Source organism: Muscardinus avellanarius (genome assembly GCF_963383645.1).
Source record: "Muscardinus avellanarius genome assembly, chromosome: 9".
Classification (NCBI taxonomy): Eukaryota; Metazoa; Chordata; class Mammalia; order Rodentia; family Gliridae; genus Muscardinus; species Muscardinus avellanarius.
The window spans coordinates 33,430,837-33,455,405 of NC_137795.1; the positions used below are offsets into that span (position 1 = coordinate 33,430,837).

A 24,569-nucleotide genomic window follows, 5' to 3' on the forward strand; every position below is an offset into this window, starting at 1 on the left:
ATTCATCTTAAAAACTTTCTTAATATTAGATGTCAAGTGTGAATGCAAATTTGAGGAAAGAATAGAAATTGTTAAGATTAATTTGGGCATTTCCCTGCTGTCCTAACAAAGAAGGTCATCATATATATGATTTGTGAAAAAGTCAGCGAATATTCTGTTTTGAATGGAAGAAATCAAACAGGAATCAGGGAAAATATATACTTTTTCTTTACTTTGAAAAAATATAGCTTTCATGTAAATTATGCAGTATCTATAGTTTTAATAATTCAGGCCTAGTTGTTAGTAACATGAATTGTGCCTTTTTTCCTGTTTTTTTTTTTTTTTAAGTTTTAGACATTATAAACAAAATTAGATTTGGGGAGGTTTCAGATTTGCAAGGCCTTTAGTTCTTATTTTGGGATAGTGTGATTTAACCTTATGTGATGAGAAATAAATAGCCTAGCATTGAAAATAGTTAACTTTATAGTTCATTATATGCTGAGATGTAGAAGATTCAGAAGTAAATAATATACAGTATTATTTTACATTACTGAAATAAAAGAATGTCACTTACTATTGATATACTAATCTTTTATAACTTTTTTATAATCTGAAAGTTTTTTCTCTGTTTAGAACTTTTGTTAATATATATTCTTTTAGGTTTGCCTAAAAATCTCTGAGGAAATGAAGCTCTTTTTTTAATTTTTTTTTGCAGTACTGGGGATGGAACCCAGTGACATTCTACCTTAGAGCTACACCCCCAACCCTATCGTTTATTCTTTATTTTGAAATAGAGTCTCACTAAGTTGCAAAGGGCCTCATTAAGTAGCTGAGGCTGTCCACAAACCACAATCCTCCTGTCTAAGCCTCCCAAATGCTAGGATTATAAATTTGTGATACCACACCCAGCGTTTTGAAAAAAATTTTAACCATCCATAGTTTACGTTCATTTGAGTAGTAAATAATAGAGAATAGAAACTACTTTAAGAATTATGATCCTAAATAATAATTAATCATAGTCAAGACAGGTTACATTTTTATATTCCATTGTTAGTAGATTGTATAAAAATAATTTTGAGCCAAGTGTGTTGGCTCACACCTGTAATCCAGTATTTGGGAGGTTGAGACAAGAGGAATACAGGTTCAAAGCCAGCCTCACCTAATGAAACCTTCTTTCAAAATAAAATAAAAAGGAATGGGAGCATAGGTTTGAGGTAGAATGCCCCTGGGTTTAATATTCCAGTACAAAAAACAAAAGATTTGATTTACCTTTTCAAAAATATGATTTATAAATAGATTTTATGAAAAAATCTTAGTGGTTTTATGTTAAAACTTGAAGCATGTATTTTATATACCATCATGCATCATTTAAAAATAAAGTTATGTTCTGAGGAATATATTGGTAGGTGATTTTGTAACTATGCAAGCAAATATCATAGAGTGAACATACACAAACCTAGATGGTGTAGCTTAACACAAACTTCAGCTAAATGATATAAAAGTTAAAAAATGGTATATACCTGTATAGGGCATTTACCATGACTGGAAACTGTAGGACTGGAAGTCTCTGGACAAGTCAGTAAGTGATGAATGATTGTGAGAGCCAAGACTTTACTGCACACTCCTATAGACTTTATAAACACTGTATACTTTAGCTACACTAAATCGATAAAATGTATTTTTGTTTCTTCAATATAGAAGAACAAATAAGGTAACCTAACGGAGGGGATGGGAGGGGGGGGGAAAGGAAACTCTCTAAAGCGCATGATGTACTTAAACAAACATAGATATCAACCACTAAACCAAGCATGGGAAGGAGGGTTGGGAGGGAATGGGGTGGAGATTGGGTGGGGGCTGACTGGGTGATGTGTGCATGTATGTCTATACAAGTTTTTTTTTTAATCCCATTATGATGTATGAATACAATGCACCAGAAAAATAATAATAAATTAACCTTGGGTTACTGTAACTTTTTAAATTTTAAACCTTTAACTGTTAAAACTTTGTGACTTTTTATGATAACACTTAATTTAAAACACACATTGTAAAGATGTAAACATCATTTTAAATGATATTTTTCAGTTCAAACAAATTTTTTAGTCTAATAATAAAGTTTTTTTCTGTGTGTCTGTTCTTTTTTTTAACCCGAGAAGTAGTATTTGGCTTACACTCTAGTTTCAAAATTATTTATTTACTTGATGATATTTAAGAGCAGTTACAATGAATATTCAATTTCAAGTAAACTGGAGAGATTTAAAATCATGAAGCTACTCAGTACAATATTATGATTTTTTTTAAGTGCTTAGAAGAAATGAAACGGGAAGCCAGGACTATTAAGATTGATAGAAGATTGACGGGTGCCAATATAATTGATGAACCTCTACAACAAGTGAGTTTCAGTATGTGGTATTTGAATTCCATATATTACGTACTGGCTATATCTCTTTTGAAAATACTAAGATAAATTTTTGATATTTAAGTAATATACTGAAATTTTATATGTGCTATCCTTGAGTTTTGTACATAGAGATGCTTTAGTAAGTATAATAAGGTAGTTTGTTTACTATGAAGGCTTTTGATTGAATTTGCATTTAGAGGAAAAGGTTTTGCCACTATTTTTTTTCTTTTCTTTTTTTTTTTGTGGTCCTGGGGATTGAACTCAGGGACCATCTACCTCTGAGCTATACCTCCAGGTAGCTGTATTTTTGGAAACAAGGTCTCACTATGTTGTTGCTGAGAGCCTCACCAAGCTGCTGAGGCTGTCTTTGAACTTGTGATCCTCCTGTCTCAACCTCGATTACAAGCATGTGCCACCACAACTGGCTGAACTCTTCATTCTTCATATATTATAGCACTAAACATTAACTTTTTTCTGCAAACTCTGTATTTACCTGAATTTGAGTGGGATTTGGCCATAGATAATGTTTCATTCCTACTACCACACACACACACACAAATTTTGGATAGTGGATAAATTGGGATTTCTCATTGATATAAAGATTCTTGAAATGGTTTTTATTATGTTGATGCTTTTCATATGAACGTAGGTATTTGCACAGTTTAAGATACAGAGAAAAGATATGTCAACAGATAATAATCTTAGTTTTTAATTCACTGTGATTGCTTTTTAAATGCTAACAATTTGTATCTTTTTCCCAATATATTTCTTATAGGTTATCCAGTTTTCCTTGAGAGATTATGTCCAGTATTGGTATTATACACTAAGTGATGATGAATCTTTTCTTCTTGAAATTAGGCAGACTCTTCAAAATGCTCTCATTCAGTTTGCTACTAGGTAAGGTCACTGCATTGCATTTAAACAGAAAAATTTAGACATATTTTTTGTTTTACTAGGACAAAATCACTTTGAAGTGGGCAAGTATTGTTAATAAAAAGTTAAGAACAGTAGATTATTATTTTGGGATAACTTCCAGCTGAAACCATTACAACTTTTATAAAACCCTAGACTTGAGATATTTATTTATTTACTTTTTATTTTTGCAGAATGGGTTGAAACCCAGGGGCATTCTGTCTCTGAGCTACACACCCAGCCCTATTTTTTATTCTTTATTTTGAAACAGGGTCTTCTCACTAAGTTGTGGAGGGCCTCACTAAGTAGCTGAGGCTGGCTACAAAGCTGTGCTCCGCCTTTCTCAACCTCCCAAGTACTAGGATTGCAAGCATATGCCACCACCCCTGGTGACTTGAAGTGTTTTTTTGGGGGGAGGTGGGGTGGTACTGGGGCTGGAACCCAGAGGCTTTATACCTCCAGGTTCTACTCCCAGACTTATTTTATATTTTATTTGGAAACAGGGTCTCAGTAAGTTGCTGAGAGCCTCACTAAATAGCTGAGGCTAGCTTTGAACCTGTGCCTTCCAAGCGCGGAGATTACAAAATTGTGCCACCACGCCTAGCTAACTTGAAGTTTTTATTGAATGTTTATCTCGATTAAGCCCTGCTCTCTGTCTCTTAGTTTTTACACACAAAGCCTAAAATAGGTGAGTGTTCAATTTTTTCACCCATTTATCATTTGTAATATGTTTCCATTCTCTTTTCCACAGATTTATTTATTTATTTATTTATTTATTTATTTATTTATTTATTGGTCCTAGGGATTGAACCTAGTTGCATTATACCTCTGAGCTACACCAGCCATATACCCATACACACACAATTTTTTTTAGACAGGGTCTTACTACTTGTGGAGGGTCTCACTAAGTTGCTGAGACTGGCTGTGAACCTGTGATCCATATAAACTATTAACATTGGCACATACCCAGCAGAAGTCTTGAGTGAGAAGGAACTAAAGTATATGACAGTGGATAATTTTTTATTTTTATTTTTTTAGAAGAGAAGTATATCTTGATGAGTTTTAAGAAACCTTTTTCGTAACTATACTAAATGCTCTCATAAACCAGCTGTGTACTGCTTCTCATATGACAACAGTATTCTTTCTGGTCAATACCTCTGAACTTAAACTAGATGTTTTGGTGGCAATGGGCCATTTCATATTTATTTAAATTAATTAATTAATTCATTCATTCATTCATTCATGGGATTGAACTCAGGGTCATTCTACCCCTGAGCTACACCCCCAGCCCTGTGTTTTATTTTTTATTTTGAAACAGGGTCTCACTAAGTTGCAGAGGGCCTCACTAGTTAGCTGAGGCTGGCCGTGAATCTTTTCATTTCTCCTGTCTCAGCATCCCAAGTACTGGGATTACAAGCATGGGTCACCAAGCCCGGCAGACTTCCTTTTTTTGTTGTTTTTTTGAAAGCCTTTTAGTTGGCAACATTATGTGAAAGGAAAAAGTTGTGTTTCCGAAATTACTTAATTTTGAAAGGATTTTATGCATGGATAAGTTTGCAAGTTTTTTTTTTTGTAAAAAATATTTTTCTACCCAATATATTCACAAATTCTCCTCTTGGCCTGCATTCTTAAGATGTACACTCTCCAGCATGAAGGTGGTGTTCTCCAGCCAACCCTTTTCCACTGCACATAAGGTTCTTAGTCTTGTGATTCTGAGAGTCCTTAAGCACAGATCTTTGCCTTATTGCTCTTACTGTGTATTCTGCTCTGTGTGCAAAGACATTTTCAGCTCATGCTGCCCTGTTAGGACCTTTCCTTTTTAACTCAGGTATTCCTATATTTGGAGTGGGGATGGGGAGGGAGGGAATATGTTTCTCAATTTTAGATATTTACGGAGCTTTGTATAAGGTCTATAGTTTGAACAGCCATCTTAACTATAAAGAGAGATTTGTACTTCTCCCTTAAGCATGTACAAAGTGGACAATCAGAATAATAGATGCAGACCAAGTGTGCAACATAGAAAATATAATCGATTTATAGTTTAGAAATTAAATTTTATTTCTTGTATTTTATATGCAAAATTATTGAACATTATATATTTTAAGAGAGGTCTTCTGAATAATTATCAATTGCTTTTTATAACAATATTATTCTAGTGATTTTCTGATAGAGTAGCAATAACAAGTGTTCATTATTCTTATACCTGACTACTTAAGAGTTACATTAAAATGTAGTAAATTTTATACCTGGAAAGAAATTTGAATTAGTAATTTAAGGACTTGAGTTTGTATCCTGCTCTATCACTTAGCTGTGGTACTTAAGTATTTTAGGTTCTTTGAACCGTGTTTCTTTAATATGTAAAATAAATATAATAATAATACCTGCTCTGTTCTACTTTATTGTCAGAATCAAATTCATGTAGTCATTCACCTAATATTTTGAGCCTACTTTGTACAGCTAGGTGCTAGGAGTAATAAAATTACTGCTTAGTGAAGTGAAATGAAAATAGTATACATGACAATCTTGTGAACATGGTGGAGTAATTTAGAAATCTAAGTTTTTGTGTCACCCAACACCAGTAACTTCACAGATGAAGAAAAGAAGCTAAGGTACAGAAAGGTTAAGTATTTAGTAAAGTGTTTTCAGTGAAAATTGGATTTGGAATGAGATTGTTGTTAACAGTCTGGTGTTCCTTGTCCCAATTCCTATCATACACACACACACACACACACACACACACACACACACACACACACGTACGAATGTATGTATGTGTTATGGTCTAGGTTATTCATCTCATTTCTTCCCTTCTTTCCTATCATTGCAATGCATTTCCTGTTGTTTGACACACCCATCACCCTTTCTTCTCACTTGATGTCTCAATTTTTATTTTTATGGCATATTTTTCTGTGATGTGTAATTTTTGGTAATTATTGAGAAAGAGATTTCTTCTTAGTTATCTAAATGTATCTTATCTTGGGTATTTGCCTAACGTTTGTGGCAAAGTGAAAAAGCTGATAAGAACTGCTACAGAGGCTGCTTTGAGGCTAAAAATTAATATTTTGCCCTTAGCATACAGCAAGGGGCAATAAGTATTTGTTGGTTTGTGCCCCTTCTCGGTGAGTGACTTTCCTATGTTGGCTCTTTCTTACTATTACAAAAGTAATTGTCTTACCAGAGGCTCCATGACTGTATCCAGTGCTAATAATTAGAAAATCAGTTATGTTTACAATCACTCAGATACTTCTCTAAGTCTTGTTCTGTGCTGTATGCTGTGGAGCATATGACAAGAATATGTTGTCATCTCTGTCTTCAATTTATAGTGTTCTATATGTTTTAACCAGGAATCCAGAACCCTGAACATTGGAACAATTTTTTTTAAATGTACCTCTATCCCCAGAAATTATTTAGAACTACCATATTAATGTTCATATTTATATCAACTTTGAAAGATTAGAGTGGGACATGGTGGCGCCTGCCGATAATCCCAGTACTTGGGAGACTGAGACAGATGGATTGCAGATTCTAGGCCAGACTCAGCAATTTAGTGAAACTCTTAAAAACTTAGAAGACCCTGCTTCAAAATGAAAAATAGGACCTAGAGGTAGACCCCCCCCCCCACTCTGTGGGTTCAATCACCAGTACCCCGGAAAAACAAACGCCTCTCCCCCCAAAAAAAAGATAATCAGAGAATACCAGCATAAAGTACTAAATTTGGAGGGAACATGGGAAGAAAAAGGTGTACTGTGAATCGAAGGTCCTGGAGTTGAGCTTTAGATCTATTACTTATTAAGCTCTGTGGACCTAGAAAGAATGAAAAACATACATTCTTTAAATCTGGAGATAATAAAACATATCTTATCAGGTTGTTAGGATTAAACATCATCACATGCAGGAGAGTACTTTGTAGTGAAGACACTTTGTTACCTGTTAGTACTTGTTACTCAAGTAGCAGTTTAGGGAAACATTAGTATTTAACTCTCCAGTAGCAGTTTAGGGTAGGAAACTTCCCCTTCAGTGGAAGCTGGACATGAATTAGACTTAAGTTGTTTGAGAGTGATGAGTCCTTAGTAGCACATGTATTTTTATTCCCACTTAAAATACTTGCTGTAGCCAGGCGTGGTGGTGCACGCCTGTAATCCCCACGCTTGGGAGGCGGAGACAAGAGGATCGATCAGGTTCGAAGCCAGCCACGCTGGCTTAGGAGACCCTGTTTCCAAATAAAAAAGTGTAAAATAGGTCTGGGAGTGTAGCCCAGAAGTAGAAGGGTTTCCAGGAACCCCAGTACCACCAAAAAAATAAAATAAATAAAATACTTGCTGTTACTATTTTAGATATTACTTACTGTGTTCCTAAGTTTGTACACAGATTCTTTGACCTTGTCTTAGGTTTTTTTAGTGGGGATAGAGACAAGCAGGGAAGACAATATTAAAGCGCATAAAATGGGGAGAAATAAATTACTCACTTATGTTATCCTGAAAGTGATTTGTCATACAGAAATAGAGTGGACCAGAAAGGAAATGACAAAGAAGACCTCATCTCTGCTCCCCTCAGTCCATTTAGCTGAAAGAAGATACATTCTGATAAGCATTGTGTTTCTTCCTTAAGTGTTTTCTCATAGAGGGAGTAGGACAGAAATGTAGGTTTTAGGATTCATTGGCTATGATAATAATGATACTGCTCTTTCTGGAATGACAAGGAATATATTCTTAAAATTATTATCATTTTCCTTACAACCTTTCTTATAGAAATAATGAGAATAAATCGTATAGTCTTAGACATTTCTGAATGGCAGAAACAATTCTATTTAAAAACTTTGCTCAAAACTGACATCAAATAGAAAGGTGGTTATTGTGATACTTGTTATTGTAGAGCAAAAACTTTGAAAAACCACCTATATATTTAAAAATGAGAAAATAAGTTAAAGTTTTTGTATATGTAGAAAAGGCCAGGGGATGATAATTATATGTCTATATAACTGACAAACTATATATTTTACCAAGTAAGAGTCATTGGCTTTTAGTTGTACAACCATCATAATCACAGTCAGTTTAAGAATATTCTAATGACTTCATAAAGACACCTTGTATCTATTATCAGTTCCTTCTGTATCCCCCTAGCTTCTGGCTATAGGCAGTCACTATATTTCTTCATGTCTGTGGATTTTTCTCTTCTGGGCTTTTTTTGTTTTTTGGTATAGCGGATTGAACCTAGGGGTGGTCTACCTCCAAGCTACACTCCTAGCCCTTTTTATTTTTTGTTTTGAAACAGGATCTCACTAAGTTACTGAGAATCTCGCATTGATGACGTTGACCTGGAATCTGAGAATAATCCTCCTGTCTCAGCCCCTCATATACTGGGATTATAGGCATATACTACCACACCTGACTCTTGGCAATTGACTTATATGGTCCTTTGTGACTTTTATTTTTCATTTAGCATGATGTTTTTGAGGTCCATTCATGTTGTAGTATATATTAGTACTTACTCCTTGTTATTACTGAATAATAACTGTTGTACAGATAGGCCTCATTTTGTTTATCTGTGCACTAGTTGATGGACATTTGGGTTGTTTCTAGTTTTTTTTGTACCCTATGAATAATGTTGTTATGATAAATGGCATACAAGTTTTTTGTATGGACATATGTTTTTATTGTCCTTGGGTACTTAGAAATACGACTTCTGTGTCATAGACTACTTATTTTTTTAGGAAATACAAGCTGTTTTGGAGTGACTGAACTTATTATGTGGTTTTATAGTTCGCAATACCGTTTTCTTTAATATGATGACACAAAACTACATGCCTAAGTCTTCATAACTTTTATGAATGAGGAGGCTTGTTTCCTTTTTCAGGTGTAATAGAGTACTGAATTGCTTAGGAGTTCTGCTCTGTTTAGCAAAACTTTTGTATCACATTGTAACCTGGAATATGTAGTTTACCTTATAGCTCTTGTAATTACAGGGACTTGTAATCATTTGAAATTTCTTTCCATTCTAAAATTCAAGATATTCTGGTCATATTGTGCTAATTTCAGTTTGCTGGTTTTCAATTTTAACTCCTTCAAAAATATTAACACTCTATTACATAAAGCATGTGGAGTTATTAATTAGATTTAATTGTCTTTGGGATAAAAGTTCTCCTTTGATCAATTGTTATATTAGTAGGAGTCTTAGGAGAGTAAAATTCATTTGAACCTTTTAATTATATCTGTATTTGGTCAGAAGGAATGTTTGATTTCAGACATTAAAGACATCTATAGACTGATCGTTTCTTGATTACTAAAACCTCATATCAATGAAACTTAAAAAAATTATTAACCAAACTACTGCTGTTTTTAGTAGAATACTGAAAAATAAATTTGTAGTGCTATCAAGTCTTCTCACTTAAGCTTTCTGTAATAATAATAATTCTGTCACTTTTATTTTAAATTATTAACATAATAAAACTACTGAAAATGAAAATAGGAACAGATGTACATAATTACTTCACCAACTCCAGCATAGAGCTGGCAAAAGTGAAGGAGGACAGACAGATTTGTAGCCATGAAGTAATGAGACTTAGTTCTTTGGTTACTAATATACATCTTGTTATTTATTTACTTATATATTTAGTGCTACTGAAGATTGAATTCAGAGGCATTCTACCTCTGAGCTATAGCCCCATCCTTTTTTATTTTGAAATAGTCTTGCTAAGTTGCAGAGGTGGCCTTGAACCTATGATCCCTCTTTCTTAATCTTGCTAGTACTAGGATTACCAGCATGTGCTATTATACCCAGCTTAATGTAACTTTGACTAAGGAATTTCTCATATACTTTAGAAGATTATAGTAGGGGCAAATAATAAATATAAGTTAAAGAAGTTTGTGAAAAAACTATTTTAATTAGTACTAACTAAATCCTTAAAATAGATTTGACAAAAGGGAGAAAATGCACTCTTGACTGATGGTTATGGTAACATGTGCTGTTTATGAGTAAATTGAGGTTGAAGAGAGGAAATTGACTTAGTGGATTTAGGATCAAGGTTATAGTTTTTGTCCTCAGAATTTTGCCCAATTAAATCTAGGCTGAGCTTTTGATACTGTTACAAAGTACAATTTCAAGGATTCTTGAATGATTGAGATAAATGGTTATATATTTTAAAGGCATATTCTTTTTAGTAGTGAAATATGAGGGAAATTAGTGTCCAATTCAGTGCTTCAAGGAAGAAGGAAGCATTTTTCTTTCTTAGATAGGCCACTCACTTGCTTTCTCTCAACAGAAATTGTTTGTGGGCCATTTAACCAAAAAGCCCATTCGTGAGATGAAACTTTTTTCAAATTCTCTCCAAAATACTTGTCAAGTATCCCCAGAAAAAAAACTAGGAATTGTATTATATTAATCATTTAATTTTTTCTGCTTTATGTTACATAGATAATAATAGCCTTCTTTGTAGAAAATGAGTACAATTATTTTAATTTTAAGTGATTGGTTATTTTGACATAATAAATATTCTTTAAAAATCTAGTGTGTGTATGTATGTATTCCTTCCTTCTTTGAGATCTCTTTGAATTCCAAAATACTAAGATCCTGGGTGTGTATGTATGTATGTATACTCTTACTTTTAACTACTGTTTTAAAATAAGGACTTAGTAGTCATTTCTATGAAAAAGTAGTGGGGCACCAGTAAGAGAACATTTCTTATCGGATTGTTTCTATGAAAAAAGCATTTTATTATTTTGACATAAGGCACCTTTTCCAGGAAAGTATTCTGCCATGAATGTGAAGATTGCCTTTACTGCCAAATGGTCACCCTCTTCTCTGGGCAGGCAAGTGTATTATGAGATGACCCTTGCATTGGATGCCATGCTCATTCCCGTCTTTTACACATTTCTGTATCCTTTCTCCTCCCATATAAATACTATTCATTCATCCATCAGGATTTAACTGTAGCCTTACTTTATTGAAGCCTCTAAATTGTGGGACATTACTTAACCTCTGCTTATTTTTGTGTGTGGTTCTCTTCAACAGAACTATTTTTTGAAATAGTACCAATTCTGTACTACCCTAGTGGGAACTTTCTAAACTGATGGTTAGCCAGTATTCTATAGTTCCTTACCTGATGTTATTACTTTTGTCCACTTCTGTTCCCATCTTTTGAATTTTAACCTTATCAAAAGTCAGTTGTATGATGCCTAGGCTACCAGAAAAGTATAATAAAATTTGTGTTATGACTTGAACATTGGTGATATATAGGAGAAAGATAAGCATGTTAAAAGTTATATTTGTTTCTAAGTCTGCATTCAATTAAACTTTTTATTATAATCATGTAGTTTAATTCTCTTAACTTAAGGAAATATGAATATGACAAGGTAGTTTCTATGAAAACATAGTCACTTACTTTGAAATTACTCAAAGCTATCTGGAGGTTATAGTTAAATCAAGTGTAGAAAAGACAACTATGAAATATTGAAGAAACATTGTAAAAGACCCTGCACTTAGATTTGTTCACAAATGTTAGTGGTCATGCCATTTCAAAGACCCTAGAAACTAGCTTTTGCAATCTGGACACAGTCTGTGGTTTATTCAAGACAAGGGACATGTTAATACTACATAGTTAAAGAATCTTAGGCTTACATTGAAAGTTTTATATGTAATTTTACTTAGGTGAATACCATGTAAATAAAACAGACATAGTTGAATTAAAGTCCATACTTTTCTAATATTTTTATTATGTTTATGTGGGGGGGGTACTTGGGATTGAACTCAGGGTATTCTGCCTCTGAATTATATCTGCAGTCTTATTTTATTTCATTTCATTTCATTTTATTTTATTTTACTTTTCCGTTACTGGGGATTGAACCCAGGGGCATTCTACCTCCAATCTACACCCCCAGCCCTATTTTTTTTCTTTATTTTTATTTATTTATTTATTGGTCCCTTCTACTTCTGTGCTACACTCCCATACCTATTTTATATTTTTATTTGGAAACAGGGTCTCCTAAGGCAGCAAGGCTGTCCTTGAACCTACGTGATCCTCCTGTCTCCGTTTCCCAAGCACGGGGATTATAAGTATGTGCCACCATGCCAGGCAATTTATTTTTTATTTTTAAAACAAGGTCTCACTAAGTTGTGGAGAGCCTCACTAAGTAGCTGAGGTTGGCTAAGAACCTGCTATCCTCCTGTTTCAGCCTCTCAAATACTGGAATTACAAGCATGAACCACCATGCCCAATTTATTTTATTTTTTATTTTGAAATATTGCCTACATTACTGTATGCTGGCATCAAACCTGTCAGCATTACATGTATGGATAGTATACCACCACACTTAGCTTGAGATTTTTTATTCTAACAGTGAAAGTATTTAACTGCATATCTTAAAGTTGAGTGTTATTAGAATATATAATTGGAGAATCAGATCTAGTTTGGGGGAATGGTGGAGAAGGTGGAAGTCAATGAAGACTGCCATGTGTAATTGACATTTTATGTGAACTCTGAAGTATAAACTGAATTTTTCAATTGAATATTGGGGGCAGGAGGGAAACTTGTGGAGAGTTGATAGGATTGAGCAAACTTAGAAAGGAAATAGTATGTACAGAGGCACTTAGGTAAGAGAGGGGCATATTTGAGTTTGAGAAATAGAAAAAAAGTCTGTCTGCAGACAGGAAGGAAGAGGGTGAAATAGATGATGAGGGAGAAAGAACTAGCAAGGGTGCAATTGTGCAAGATCTTAGAGTATGTATTCATGCTAAGAACAAAGGGGTGACACTGGAGAATATTTAAAGGTTACAAGTTATACCGTCATTTTCTACATGGTTTATATAGGGTAACTCTGTTCTATGGGAAATGGGATTGAAGGGTGATGAGTAGATGTGGAAGACCTACAAGAGTGTGGGAGAAGTGGGATGGGGACAGTAGAGATCATGTAAGGGCATGCAAAATTTATGTTCATTGTAAATGTAGTTTCTGGTTTTTCTTTGCTTTTGTGCTTTAGTTAAACATCATTTCTTATTTCATTTCTAGGAAACTAATTTTTTGAATAATGTTGAAAAGATATATATGCTTCAAGGACTATTGCTTTTTAAATTCAAGAAATGACAGTTTATAAGTAATAAATTGAAAGTGTTAGTAATATGGCTTATGTGATAACACATATGAGAATAGTTCTCATGTAGGGGAATATTTTAAACAAAAATGTAAAAGCTTCTTGTGGGCATAATTTTAAGAATATTTGATGTTATTAGATGCAATAGAAAACTATGTAATTAATACAGTAGGAAGTACTGTGTTGTTATATAATTGAATCATTTTTTATTAACATTCACATGCCATTTCTCACATACATCATACGCTATAGTTTTAGAAAGTAATTCTCTGCCATCAAAGTATTTTCTAATTTTGTCAAGACAAACATGACACAATTGCAGTGTATATTCTTCCATTTGTTAATGAGAAGTAATGAATACTCTTCTTGACTTGGAATGTCTATTAAGTTTACATGGAGGCTTTGGTACAAACTCAGATTTGAGGAAAATAATGATATTGAATGAAAATGTATAATATAGTTTTTCCCGTTTTCTTTATACTCATCATATTTCTATATTGACAATAGAAAAACTTTCTTAAAATTTAAAGAATTTTAGCCGGGCGTGGTGGCGCACGCTTGTAATCCCTGCGCTTGGGAAGCAGAGACAGGAGGATCACGCAGGTTCGAAGCCAGCCGCGTGTGCTGGCTTAGGAGACCCTGTTTCCAAATAAAAATGTAAAAAATAGGTCTGGGAGTGTAGCCCAGAGGTAGAAGGGCTTCCAGGAACCCAAGTACCACCAAAAAAAAAAAAAATTAAAGAATTTTATGTATTTGCATTTCTTACCGACTTTAGATGTCATTACATATTGTAATGAGTCAAGAAGATGGAATTATAAAGCCTTTCTGCTATTGGTATATTTTTATTTTTTTCAGTACTGGGAATTGAACCCAGGGACATTCTACTTTTTTTTTTTTTTTTGGTGGTGATACTGGGGTTCCTGGAAGCCCTTCTACCTCTGGGCTACACTCCCAGACCTATTTTCTGTATTTTTTTTTGAAACAGGGTCTCTTAAGCCAGCATGGCTGACCTCGATCCTCCTGCCTCTGCCTCCCAAGTGCAGGGATTACAAGCGTGAGCCACCACGCCCAGCTGCCCAGCGACATTATACTTCTGAGCTACACCTCCAGCCCTATTTTTAACTCTTTATTTTGAAACAGTATCTCACTAAGTTGCAGAGGGCCTCACTAGTTAGCTGAGGCTAGCCTCAAACCTACAATTCTTCTGTCTCAGCCTCCCAGGTACTGGGGTTACAAGCGTGTGCCACCACACCTGGCTGGTATGTTTTTATTTTGTTTGAAAATTTCAGTAATTAAATATTATCACCATGAAACAGAATAGATATAATTTAAATTTATAATTATATGGTCTTTTTTTCTAAATTTGTTAGAATGAAACTTTTATAGATTAAACAATCTAGTGGTCTAGACTTAAATACATTCTGTTTTTATAAAATTTTCAAGTATAGATGACTGAGTAAATATTCATGTAAAGATTTTCAAAAGGTGTCTACAAAGATTGTGAATTTGTTTTTTAAATAAAAAGACTCTAGAGATTGCTAGACTTAAGCTTATATATATGAATCTTATATACTAATATCCTTTCTCAGATTTTTTAGCTCAGGGATAACTTCTAATATTAATTTACTCTTTCTGTTAATGTACTTATAGTTTACTCTTTGTTTTCATGTGTATAACAAACTATAGTTGTGACCTTAGAAATAATTTTAATGTTAAAAACTTGATGTTTTTATTTGAAAACAGCCATCTGTTACTTTTTTTTTTTTTTTTTTGGTGGTGGTACTGGGGTTCCTGGAAGCCCTTCTATACCTCTGGGCTACACTCCCAGACCTATTTTTATATTTTTATTTGGAAACAGGGTCTCGTAAGCCAGCGTGGCTGGCTTCGAACCTGCACGATCCTCCTGTCTTCGCCTCCCAAGCATAGGGATTCCAAGCGTGCGCCACCACGCCAGGCTCATCTGTTACTTTCTAAATGCCATCATCATTATTCAAAGTTTCTTCTTAAAAAATGACAATAATTAAGTCAACTCTTTACTAGTTTTTTGTTTATTATACATACATTGATAATTACCATAATGAATTTCTATATAACTTGTCTGGTTCCCCCATTGCCCACCGTCAAGAATATTCTCCTTGACTTGTATTTACTTGGTATGTTTCTTAAATGGTGAAGTAATATTAGTGCTATTTTAAGAATAAAACATCACTGACAAAAAAAAATGTTTACTTAAAAATTTTCTTTTCAAGTTGGTTGTGGTGGCACACATTGTAGTCTCAGCGTTTGGAAGGCTGAGACAGGAGGATAGTGGTTTGCAGAAAGCCCCAGCTACTTAGTGAAACCCTATTTTAAAATAAAGAATAAAAACCAGGGCTAGGGGTGTAGCTTAGTGGTAGAATTGCCTTAGGTTCAATCCAAGTACCACACATACAAAAAAATCTTAAGAGAGATAAAATTGTATCTCTTGATATTATCTGTTTCACTGCTGTACTGAATTAGCACTGTTTCTTGAGGTCTGTTGTTTTTGAGATAGAGTATGAGATAATAAAGTTAGTCATTAATTTTTCACTGGTATTTTAAAGGCTTTTATGTATGTGATTTTTTTTTTCCTTCTTTAAAAACACATCAGTTCTGTGTGACCAGTTATTTCTAACGGTTATGTTTTTCAGTGCCAGTATATGCAAGTAGAAATCAATCAAGTTCATACCAGAAGTATTTGGTTCAGAATTTGGGTTTTATAACTAATATGGAGAATTCAGATGGATTCAGAAGAAATTAAGAATAAGCAAAACATTTCTTATGTATTCTTAAATCTCTGTGTGTTTGATATACCTATGGTCAAACTTATTTGAGATTTAACTAGAAAAAATTAATTTCTTTTCCTCTTTTAAGAATTTAAATAGTACTTTTAAGCTTTGGCACAAAATAATTGAAAAATAATACTGTTAGAAGACTTCACAAAATAAATTTGCTTTACTTTGGGTATTGTGAAATGGAGTCCGAGTTACTAAAAATAACAAAAAAGATAATAAAAATAATAAAATTTCAGTAAAAACAAAATTTTAGTCTGTATGATAATCAATGACAGTCATAAAAATGAACTTAATTTTGGAAAGCATTTATGTAATGCTTATATGTAATGTGTTTTTTATAAGGTCAAAAGAAATAGACTGGCAACCTTATTTTACTACACGCATTGTAGATGATTTTGGCACACACCTACGAGTTTTCAGAAAAGCCCAACAGAAAATAACGGAGAAAGATGATCAAGTAAAAGGTAATATCTTTGCTCCATTTGAAAATTAAGATTTAAAAATCTGTTTTCTTTTCTCTTTGTATATCTTAAGTTGTTTCTTTTCAGGTACAGCAGAAGATCTTGTAGATACATTCTTTGAAGTTGAAGTGGAAATGGAGAAGGATGTTTGCCGTGACCTAGTGTGCACTTCTCCCAAAGATGAAGAAGGTTTTCTTTTTAATATAACCCTTTTGAAAATAGTAACTATAGTAAAGACAAGTTAGCAGAACAAATCTAAGAGTGAAATTCTTACATAGAAATATAACATAGTGAAGACACTATTCATTTTATTTCAACTCTTACTAATTTTCACATTCTTTTTTCATTTTTAGAGGTTATCTTTAAAATTTCATCTGCCAATTTTAAAATACAGAAAGCACAAACATTTAAAATTAAACATTGGTATTTTATGAACTATAGTAATTTTCCCCTTCAGATTAATTATTAATTATTCTACTTAAGAGATAGAATTTCCTTAGGTTCCATCCAAGTACCGTAAAAAAAAAAAAAAAATTTCCAAAGAGATATAATTGTATTTCTTTATATTATCTCTTTCACTGCTGCACTCAAATATAAAATAAAAACTGTTACCCTAAAATATTTTAAAGATAATTATATCAGATAAAATTTATAGATATGAATAAACTTGTCACTTATTTGTTGATGGTTATACCAGGAAAGCTTTAGTTAAGGATCTTTTTCCAGTTTAACCATGAAGTAGAATAATTGGCACTTTTTAAAATTAATTGGATTACCTATTTAGTTTTATTCTGGCAAGTGTCAGCATAAAAACAACCACAGAAAAGCATTTCTAGTTGTGGAAATTATTTTCTTAGATTTTGAAAATGTTTAAACTGTTTTGTTGTTTGCCTCTCTTTTTTCTTTTTTCCTCCTTTTTTATTCTTTCCTTTTTATTGTAACATTCAGTTTTTGCCAGTTCATGAAGTGTCATTATGAAGTAAAAGTTAAATCTAAAAAATAGATATAATAGTGTACAATGAGCCGGGTGTGGTGGCTCATGCTTGTAATCCCAGCATTCGAGAGGCTGTGACCAGAGGATTGTGGATTGTGGACAGCCTCAGCTGCTTAGTGAGGCTCTTTGTAACTCAGTGAGACCTGGTTTCAAAATAAAGAACAAAAAAAATAGTGCAGGGGTTGTAGTTTGGAGATCAAATGCTCCTGGGTTCCATCCCCAGATCGGCCAAAAAAAAAATAAAAAAATAAAAAAATAAAAAAAATAATAGTATACAACACTTTGGAAAAGTTTAGTGTTCTCTCTCTCCCTCTCCTCTCCTCTCCTCTCCTCTCCTCCCCTCCCCTCTCCTCCCCTCTCCCCTCCCTCCTCTCCCTCTCCCTCTCCCTCTCCCTCTCCCCCCCCCTTCTCTTGGTGGTACTGGGGTTCCTGGAAACCCTTCTAACTCCAGGCTGCATTCCCAGACCTCTTTTATACTTTTTTATTTGGAAACAGGGTCTCTAAGCCAGAGAGAGACTGGCTTCGAACCAGCGGGATCCTCTTGTCTCCACCTCCCAAGCGCAGGGATTACACGCGTGTGCCACCACGCTCGGCATAGTTCTCTTAAATTATTAGAATAGAAGAGCATACTCTTTCTTTATTATTACCTGCTGAAATTGTGCTTTTTTTAATCTTTAAGGATTTTACAGGTCCATGTTTAACTGACCAAATAACTTTGAAGTATATAAAGATAATCAATGTGTGGGAGAAGTACAGAATACACAGTATATCTAAAACTTATCTAAAGCTTGTTTTGGAGAAAATATTTTGTAGTTGAGGTTTCTCATGATTCAAAAAATTTGTTAAAATTGAAAATAATTAAAAATATTAGTTTTATTAATGAATAGTAACTACTTAGAGAACAATGAATGAATTTTAATGAATAATGATGTATACTAATTACTAAATGAATAATGATGTATACTAATTACTAAAATAATAAACTGGTATAACCAGGGAACTGATTACTTCCACCTTTTTTAATGTTTTAGAGTAAGTAAAGAATTGTTATAGCTACTTTTTCTATTTTTAGGATTCCTAAGAGATTTGTGTGAGGTCTTATTATATTTATTGCTACCTCCTGGAGATTTCCAGAACAAGATCATGCGATACTTTGTCAGGGTAAGTTTAAACTTATACTTAATAATTACTGTAAAGAAACTTAGAGCAATAGTTACCCAAATTTTTATTTCAAGACTCTGTTAGACCCTGTTAAAAATCATTGAAGACTGTCAAAGAGTTTCTGTTCATATGGTCTTTCTCTAAAATATTTTTGAATTATAAATTCAAAACAAGAAGCTGGGCATGGTGGTGCATGACTCAGATTCCCTGAAAGGATCTAGGGGACCTTTTCTCAATCCCCCAAAGGTTCTTGGTCAGTACTCTGAGAACTGCCTTACTTCAGAGTTAGGTTCATAGGTTTTAGGTTATAATAAATATTTAACATTATAGCTTTACCTAAATTTGAGTAGATAAAAATAACATTTCTGGACAGAAATCTTAAAAACAAAGCTGGAATGCCAGTATTCTGAGTTTCATGATTGGACATGAATTAAGTCAGGTGAGAATGATAGTCTTGGAATCTGTTTCTAGTGTAAGCCTATAAAGTAAAATTGTGTGTGCATGTAAAGAAGTAACATTTGGCTTTGGCTTCTTGTTATGATTGAGAAGTGCCATTTATTTAAGACTTTATCACATTTGAATGGGTACAATGAACATTTTTAATTTTTATGAAAAATCTTACAATCTCTTTACTCTCTCCTCTTGTAAATGGGTATCAGTTTCTGAAACATGTTTTATGCTTGTACATTATTGTTTAAGCAATACCACAGAATTTCCTAACATCTATGTAGCTTGAATTTGGTGTACTTCTCAGGGTATTTTAATGGGACTTATATGAAATGAGTAGAAAGTGCTAGGTTTTTATCAGAGGGATCATATTAAATAATATGGTTATAGGCAGTTATTATCCAAGGTAGTAAATATCTGTCCTAGTCCTATCATCTCACATTTATCATATATCTGAATTCCTATTCTGTTTAACTTTTTTGATTTTTATTTTAAACCGAGGGTTTTCTACCTCCAAGTTATTTCCCCAGCCCTATTTTATTTTTTGTTTGAAACAGTCTTGCTGAGTTGCTGAGCTTGGCCTAGAACCTATGATCCTCCTGTCTCAGCTTCCCAAGTACTGGTATTATAGGGATACACCACCAATCCTGGCTCTGCTTAACTTTTAAATACTCATGTTCTCCAGGTCTAGGCCCTCTTTTGCTTATCCATTCCTGTGGCTTTAAACACCATTCAAATGCTAATGAGTTTTAAATTTATGTCATTAGTTGAACTCCATGTCTTGCTTCCATATTTTTTCTCCTGTTAGTCTTTTCTTCATCCCAGTAAATGTTATCAAAATTAAGCAAAATGGAAAAAGTCAGAAGTTTACTAGGTCTTTTGTGATACAGTTTCTTTACCCATGTAACGAAACATTCCTTTGTGCCATGTAGTGCCTAAGACCAGAGGCTGACAGTACATGGTTAAAAAATAATAAAAGGAGGGAGGAAGGTTATTCAGGAATTATTGTAAGACCTCAGTATACAACTGGTCTCACTTCTAAATACAACAAGAATGAGTGGGGATTTACATCCCAGGGGTAGGGTGGGGATCAATGGATGGAAAGTTTTTAAGAGGCATATCAGGGGTAAGAGGTAATTCTGTTTAAACAAACTTCTTGCTAAAGGTAGGCTAGGATAATCAAATATCAAGTCAGGGATGAGGAATTTGATCAAATATAAAGGATGGAGGTGTTATTAGTAAATTTATTTGACAGTATTATTGAAGCCAGCCTCAACAATTTAGTGAGACTCTGTTTCAAAATCAAAAATCAAAAAGGTCTGGGAGTGTAGTTTGGAAGTGGAATGTCCCTGGATTTGATCCCTAGTACCCCCCCCCCCCAAAAAAAAGTGTGATACAGTGATGCATAAACATGGAAGTTCACACATTGAGGCATAATTTAGAAGAGAGTTCAGAGAAGCCTGCTTAAGTTTGGTTAAGGATAACATCCTTGTCAGTCATCACTATATTCTTGCCAGGTGGGCTTTCTCTCCCAAAAGGTTATTTTCCTTCTCTCTCATCATAGACTTATTTCCTGTGCTTTTTTTCCTTTGCTCAGATTGGTTGTTGTTATTCTCTTGGCTAAATTATACTCCTTTTTTTTTTTTTTAATTTCACTTAAAGTCTCTTCTCCAGAGATACTTCCTTGACCACCAAATCTTAAGATAGCTTGCTTATAATTCCCTATTAATTGCAGGTAGTACCATTATTTTTCTTCAGAGTATTATTCATATTTTAAAGTGATAATTTGGTTGTGTTTACTTAATTGATACATTTCTCTCACATGAAATATAAATTCCTTGAGGGCAGGGACCTTATCATTATATATCATCATTATATACCTAGTTGTTTAACATAGTGTCTGGAATATAGCAGGTACTAAATCAGAATTACTTGTAACATAAGAGGAAACTCATTTTCCCTCTTGCTGGGTACGGTGTGCAGCTATTCCAGCTTCTTGAAGAAATAATCTGCATCCTAAGAACTATAAATGAAGATTTGTTTTGTAATATGAGGTTATTGTTTAAAATAAATATGCTTGTAATAAAAATATATTTTGTTACTAATTTCTTTCAAGCCAGTGTTTCATCTCTTTTTGTTTGATCTAATTGAGTAAGAGTAATGGTAAAGCAAAATATTCAGCAATTTTTTTTCTCTTGATAATTTTTTTTTTTTTTTTTTTTTTTTTTTTTTTTGGTGGTACTGGGGTTCCTGGAAGCCCTTCCACCTCCAGGATACACTCCCACGGGCTACACTCCCATACCTATTTTTTTACCAATTTATGTGAAAACAGGGTCTGTTAAGCCAGCAAGGCTGGCTCCGAACCAGCACGATCCTCCTGCCTCTGCCTCCCAAGAGTGGAGATTACAAGTGTGCACCACCATGCCCGCCTCTTGATAATTCTTTATCAGTATTTTTGGTCAGTAATTAATTTCAAGTTTTCCCAGTAGACATTTTTGTTTAGACTAAATAACAGATGAAAGAGTTCTTTCCTTTATGTGGGTCTTTTGTATAGACTATACAAATCACAGTGTTTGAGTTAATTGCTATTTAATTGCTTCTACTTTCTTTCAGTTAGTGTGTTTTACTTATTTAAAAATTCAAAATTCAGATTGGGCTGGGATGTAGCTCAGTGGCAAAGTGCTTGCCTAGCAAGTGCACTTCCCTGGGTTAGGTCCCCAGTCCAAAAAGACCCCCCCAAAAAAGAGACCCTGTTAAAAATTCAGGTCTTTAGTGACTTTATATATCTTAGGCTCCATATTGATACTTGGTGCTTGTTGTCTAGATCTTAATGTAAGAATTTCATGTAACTGGCCTCTTACTTTGGAATATTTAGAGCTCTCCCTAGGTTTTATTGATTGATTGATTGATTGATTTTTATTGGTGCATTGTAATCATACATCACATTGGAATACAAGACTTGAGAGGATATACAAGCACACATCATCCAATCAGCCCTCATCCAGTCCCCATCCCATCGCTCCCCCTCCCTCGATCCCATGCTTCTTTGGTGATTAACTCTGATACATTTGCTTATATACCTCCTGAGTTTTAAAGAGGTTCCATCCTCTCCTATCCCATACCCTCTGATTGGTCACCTTAATTGCATCGCTATAGGGCCCTTTCTATAACTAGACCTCTTCCTGTTACCCCTTTCCTCCTAGTTATTGCTGTTTAGGGGAAGCAATCTGGTTTTTATTTTCTGTGATATTTCTCTGTGCATGCTGCATTGCAAGTACAGATTCCACTCTTGACGGCCCCAGTAGTGGCCTGGCTACCCGGTGGACTGATCCAGACCTCGCTGGCTCAAGCAGTGGCCTTGCCTCATGGGAGGCCCTGATTCTGGCCTCGCTGGCCCCTGCACCGGCCTAACCCCTCAGCTGGCTCTGATCCCAGCCTCAGTGGCCCCAGCACCAGCCTTGCCTAAAGGCAGTCTCCGTCCCAGCCTCTCTGACCCCGGCACCAGCCTAAACCCTCGGCAGTCTCCGATCCCAGCCTCGGAGGCCCCAGCACCGGCCTTGCCTCATGGCAGGCTCCGATCCCAGCCTCGCTGGCCCTGGCACTGGCCTAACCCCTCGGCAGGCTTCGATTCCGGCCTCGGAGGCCTCAGTAGCAGCCTTGACTCAAGGCAGGCTCTGATGCTGGCCACTGGCCCCGGCACTGGCCTAACCCTCGGCAGGCTCCGATCACAGCCTCGCAGGCCCCAGCACCGGCCTTGCCTCATGGCAGGCTCCGATCCCAGCCTCGCTGGCCCCGGCATCGACCTAACCCCTCGGCAGGCTCCGATCCCGGCCTCGGAGGCCATAGTAGCGGCCGTGCCAACGGCAGGCTCCGATCCTGGTCTCACTGGCCCCGGCACCGGCCTTACCCCTCGGCAGGCTCCAATCCAGGCCTCGAGGGCCCAGCACCAGCCTTGCCTCACAGCAGACTCTGATCCCGGCCTCGCTGGCCCCTGCACCGGCCTAACCCCTCAGCAGGCTCCGATCCCGGCCTTGGAGGCCTCAGTAGCGGCCTTACCTCAAGGCAGGCTCCGATGCCAGCCATTGGCCTTGGTACCGGCCTAACCCCTCGGCAGGCTCTGATCCCGGCCTCGGAGGCCCCAGCACTGGCCTTCCTCACAGCACGCTCCGATCCTGGCCTCACTGGCCCCCGTGCCAGCCTAACCCTTCGGCAGGCTCCGATCCCAGCCGTGGAGGCCTTAATAGTGGCTATGCCTCATGGCAGGCTCCGATCCCAGCCTCACTGGCCCCGGCACCGGCCTTACCCCTCAGCAGGCTCCAATCCAGGCCTCGGATGCCGCAGCACCGGCCTTGGCTCACGGCAGGCTCCGCTCCTGGTCTCGCTGGCCCCAGCACCAGCCTAACCCCTCGGCAGGCTCCGATCCTGGCCTCAGAGGCCCCAGCACCGGCCTTGCCTCACGGCAGGCTCCGATCCCAGCTTCACTGGCCCCAGCACGAGTCTAACCCCTTGGCAGGCTCCGATCCTGGCCTTGCTGGCCTCGGCACCCGCCTAACCCCTCAGCAGGCTCTGATTCCAGCCTCAGAGGCCTCAGTAGCAGCCTTGCCTCACGGCAGGCTCCGATGCTGGCTGCTGGCCCTGGCACCAGCCTAACCCCTTGGCAGGCTCCGATTCCGGCCTCAGAGGCCCCAGCCCCGGCCTTGCCTCACAGCAGGTTCCTATCCCAGCCTCATTGGCCTCGGTACCGGCCTCACCCCTCAGCATGCTCCAATCCCGGCCTTGGAAGCCCCAGCACCGGCCTTGCCTCACGGCAGGCTCCAATCCCAGCTTTGCTGTCCTTGTCGCTGGCCTCACCCCTCAGCAGGCTCCAATGCGAGCACCCTCTTTGCCCAGCAGGTTGTCTCACGTTCCCGAGGGTGCATGGTGGTAGCATTCTGCCTCTGGGGTTATTATTTCAAAAGTTCCAGGTGTAATGCATCAGATCTCTGCCTCCCCTGAGTACTGGCCACTGCCATTGCCACTGCCTCCACCATTTCAAATCTTTCCCAAGCTCTTCTTTCACTCTGAATGTTGTCCAGTGTTTCTAAGTATGCGCAACGGTAGCATTCGATGTTTGGTGTAATTTCTCCAAAAAATAAGGTTGGTAGCATCAGATTTCTGCCTCTCCTGAATACAAGTCTCCACCGCCATCGCGGCAACCGCTTCCAACACCACTTTCCTCCTAGCTCTCCCCTAAACTGTCTTCTTACAAGTGATGTCCAGGATTCTTAAGAATGTAAAGAGGCAGTCCTCCTTCACGGGGAATTTTTCCCAAAGTTTCAGTTC

At 36.3% G+C, this 24,569-nt stretch overlaps 1 protein-coding gene across 6 annotated transcripts in view; it reads left to right on the top strand.

Moving 5' to 3' along the window:
- SNX13 (sorting nexin 13) overlaps positions 1-24,569 on the top strand; it is a gene marked incomplete at both ends in the record, with an annotated part of 157,048 nt that overhangs the window by 57,742 nt on the left and 74,737 nt on the right. For 4 of the 6 annotated variants that reach the window (XM_080701842.1, XM_080701844.1, XM_080701846.1 and 1 more), the window contains 5 exons: positions 2,279-2,368; positions 3,153-3,274; positions 16,527-16,648; positions 16,733-16,834; positions 18,712-18,800. In XM_080701842.1, coding sequence (XP_080557968.1) covers positions 2,279-2,368; positions 3,153-3,274; positions 16,527-16,648; positions 16,733-16,834; positions 18,712-18,800 — 525 coding nt within the window. Of the gene's footprint in view, positions 1-2,278; positions 2,369-3,152; positions 3,275-11,027; positions 11,101-16,526; positions 16,649-16,732; positions 16,835-18,711; positions 18,801-24,569 lie in introns of those variants that run through there. The other 2 variants (XM_080701845.1, XM_080701843.1) reach the window with 2 other exon arrangements.